The 3,933-nt window shown below is 39.4% G+C and overlaps 1 protein-coding gene across 1 annotated transcript; it reads left to right on the forward strand.

The window, feature by feature from the left end:
- Positions 1–6: 6 nt before the first annotated feature.
- On the forward strand, positions 7–1,341 carry LOC116379721 (synaptonemal complex protein 3-like; the record flags this gene model as incomplete). Its single annotated transcript, XM_031841693.1, has 3 exons — positions 7–132; positions 513–617; positions 963–1,341. Coding segments are annotated over 3 exons (285 nt in total), but the record flags the coding sequence as incomplete, so codon positions are not given.
- Positions 1,342–3,933: the final 2,592 nt, after the last annotated feature.

Consider the following 3,933-nt stretch of genomic DNA (forward strand, 5'->3'; position numbering starts at 1 on the left):
CATGTTAGTGACGCTGTGACTCTTCTTCTACAGAACCTGTTCAGACAGCAGCAGAAGATCCTGCAGCAGGCCCGAGTGGTCCAGAACCAGAAACTGAAGACCGTCAGAGAACTCTACGAGCAGTTTGTGAAGGTTTCAGACAATAAACCCTTTAAACACATCTCATACATATGATATATAAACATCTCATACATATGATATACAAACATCTCATACATATGATATACAAACATCTCATACATATGATATACAAACATCTCATACATATGATATACAAACGTCTCATACATATGATATATAAACATCTCATACATATGATATACAAACGTCTCATACATATGATATACAAACGTCTCATACATATGATATATAAATGTTTGTATATCATATGTATGAGATATTTATATACAAACATCTCATACATATGACATATAAACATCTCATACAGCTCTTTAAGTCCAGCTGGTGTTTGTTGAAGAAGTCAAGGTGGATCTGTTTGTTTCCTCCTCCAGAACATGGAGGACATGGAGAAGAGCCACGACTCCTTCCTGCAGGGGGCGCAGCAGGAGCTGAAGAAGGAGATGTCCACGCTGCAGAAGAAGATCCTCATGGACACGGTGAGTTAGGACTCATCCACTCAGTGACCTCACAGCTGATGTCACAGATTGATTCAATATATTGTTGACAACAAATGACATGTTGTCAACAATACAAAATGACCAAAGGTAGTATTCAGCATTTCCTTTAAAATGTATTTTATTATATCCTTTAACGTTTTGTTACTGGTTTATGTCGTTAAACTGCGAGACAGACAGACAGAAGGAGAGATATAGAGAGACAATATATTATAGTATATATATTATAGAATATATATAAATGTATATTTTGCAGTATAGTGACACGGGCTGTGATGTCAGAAGTCAGTGATGTCACATCCTGTTGTCCTCGTCTTGTTTCCACAGCAACAGCAGGAGATGGCGACGGTCCGTAAGTCTCTTCAGTCCATGCTGTTCTAACGAGCTACTTCCTGCTTCAGGGATGCATTCTGGGTGTTGGAGTTTTCATGGTTATTGTAGTTTGTTGCAAAAACCGTTTTTACAGAAGTATGTGTTCAGCTTCTTTTTTACTCGTTTAATAAGAATATTTATTGTTTGTTGAAAATTGAAGACAAAGAGTTTCAAAGTTTAAATATAAAATACAAAACTGTGACATCATCTCAAGCTTCTGAGAAATAAACTTTAGTTTATATGCAGACTTTTATTTTGAAGTCAACGTGTTTAAGAGTTCTGTTGACTATTAATATTATGTGTTGTTACAGTACAGGAATAAATAAAATGTGTTTTTATATCTTCTGAAGAGTGAAGATGTTTTTATTTTATTTTCAACATAATACAAAAATCAGACCGAAGAAAAACAGAGTGTCTGTGGGTTAAGATCCAAGTACACACCAGGTGCTGGTCATATAATTAGAATATCATCAAAAAGTTGATTTATTTCACTAATTCCATTCAAAAAGTGAAACTTGTTTATTATATTCATTCATTACACACAGACTGATATATTTCAAATGTTTATTTCTTTTAATTTTGATGATTATAACTGACAACTAAGGAAAATCCCAAATTCAGTATCTCAGAAAATTAGAATATCGTGAAAAGGTTCAATATTGAAGAGACCCGGTGCCACACTCTAATCAGCTGATTAACTCTAAACGCCTGCAAAGGCCTTTAAATGGTCTCTCAGTCTAGTTCTGTAGGCTACACAATCATGGGGAAGACTGCTGACTTGACAGTTGTCCAAAAGACGACCATTGACACCTTGCACAAGGAGGGCAAGACACAAAAGGTCATTGCAAGAGAGGCTGGCTGTTCACAGAGCTCTGTGTCCAAGCACATTAATAGAGAGGCGAAGGGAAGGAAAAGATGTGGTTGAAAAAAGTGTACAAGCAATAGTGATAACCGCACCCTGGAGAGGATTGTGAAACAAAACCGATTCAAAAATGTGGGGAGATTCAGGAAGAGTGGACTGCAGCTGGAGTCAGTGCTTCAAGAACCACTACGCACAGACGTATGCAAGACATGGGTTTCAGCTGTCGCATTCCTTGTGTCAAGCCACTCTTGAACAACAGACAGCGTCAGAAGCGTCTCGCCTGGGCTAAAGACAAAAAGGACTGGACTGCTGCTGAGTGGTCCACAGTTATGTTCTCTGATGAAAGTAAATTTTGCATTTCCTTTGGAAATCAGGGTCCCAGAGTCTGGAGGAAGAGAGGAGAGACACACAATCCACGTTGCTTGAGGTCCAGTGTAAAGTTTCCACAGTCAGTGATGGTTTGGGGTGCCATGTCATCTGCTGGTGTTGGTCCAATGTGTTTTCTGAGGTCCAAGGTCAACGCAGCCGTATACCAGGAAGTTTTAGAGCACTTCATGCTTCCTGCTGCTGACCAACTTTATGGAGATGCAGATTTCATTTTCCAACAGGACTTGGCACCTGCACACAGTGCCAAAGCAACCAGTACCTGGTTTAAGGACCATGGTATCCCTGTTCTTAATTGGCCAGCAAACTCGCCTGACCTTAACCCCATAGAACATCTATGGGGTATTGTGAAGAGGATGATGCAAAATGCCAGACCCAACAATGCAGAAGAGCTGAAGGCCACTATCAGAGCAACCTGGGCTCTCATAACACCTGAGCAGTGCCACAGACTGATCGACTCCATGCCACACCGCATTGCTGCAGTAATTCAGGCAAAAGGAGCCCCAACTAAGTATTGAGTGCTTACATGCTCATACTTTTCATGTTCATACTTTTCAGTTGGCCAAGATTTCTAAAAATCCTTTCATTGTATTGGTCTTAAGTAATATTCAAATTTTCTGAGATACTGAATTTGGGATTTTCCTTAGTTGTCAGTTATAATCATCAAAATTAAAAGAAATAAACATTTGAAATATATCAGTCTGTGTGTAATTATGAATATAATAGACAAGTTTCACTTTTTGAATGGAATTAGTGAAATAAATTAACTATTTATTGATATTCTAATTATATACCAGCACCTGTATAATATGGTCCAAGACGTGGTATGTAAGCAGCGGACTTACTGTGCGTAACGGCTGCGACTGAGCGCACGATCGAGTATGAGTGTAGCTCAGTTACACAAGGTTATACGCTGATTGACGGCTTATAGAAGAGGAAGATAAGGTTTGTACTTTAAGTACTAGCGTTTACTGAAGCTACTAGCTCCATGGTAACATCCGCTAGCACATTGTTGGGTCTGTAATGTGTCTTTTTCCATCGAAATGCTGCAAGATCCGACTTGCAGCGGTTATGGCGACTTTGGACAGTGTGTGTTTGGGCTCCTTTTGTGAAAACTCCATAAGAAATGAAAGAAAATCGATGATTTCTTTGCAAAGATGAGGGTTTTGGGCATGCTGGGATACCAAACACGGCCATGTTTTGTGACGTAGTTTGCGCAAGCAAGCCGTAGGAACGGAACGGAAGGAGAGGGGATCGAGGACGCCGGCGTCCTCGCGGAGTTGAACATGCAAAACCCTTGTCAAATAAATGAGATGATACAATGTGATGATCACAAAGACATTTATTTATCATGTGTATGTAAACCTGCATACACAACAAGAAGCCCAACAGGCTTTCCCACGAGCGTTGGATGTTTCATCGCTTGGTGTCGCTTTATTTTTTAAGGCTTCAGTGCTTCGTTTGATAGCATTAGCCCACATTCCACACACTGAAAGTGTTAAGAAAGTCAGGATTGCACACATTTAGACTTTTGGGGGGGGGTATGGCACCACTGTCGTCTTCATTTTTTCTAGTGGTAGTGGTTAAATCGTGTAATGTTTATGATTCATTAAATGATGTAATACTGCTGCCCTCTAGTGGTTAAATCGTGTAATGGTTATGATTCATTAAATGATTTAA

This window comes from Anarrhichthys ocellatus, unplaced genomic scaffold (genome assembly GCF_004355925.1).
Source record: "Anarrhichthys ocellatus isolate YVR2014 unplaced genomic scaffold, GSC_Weel_1.0 scaffold5016, whole genome shotgun sequence".
Taxonomy (NCBI): Eukaryota; Metazoa; Chordata; class Actinopteri; order Perciformes; family Anarhichadidae; genus Anarrhichthys; species Anarrhichthys ocellatus.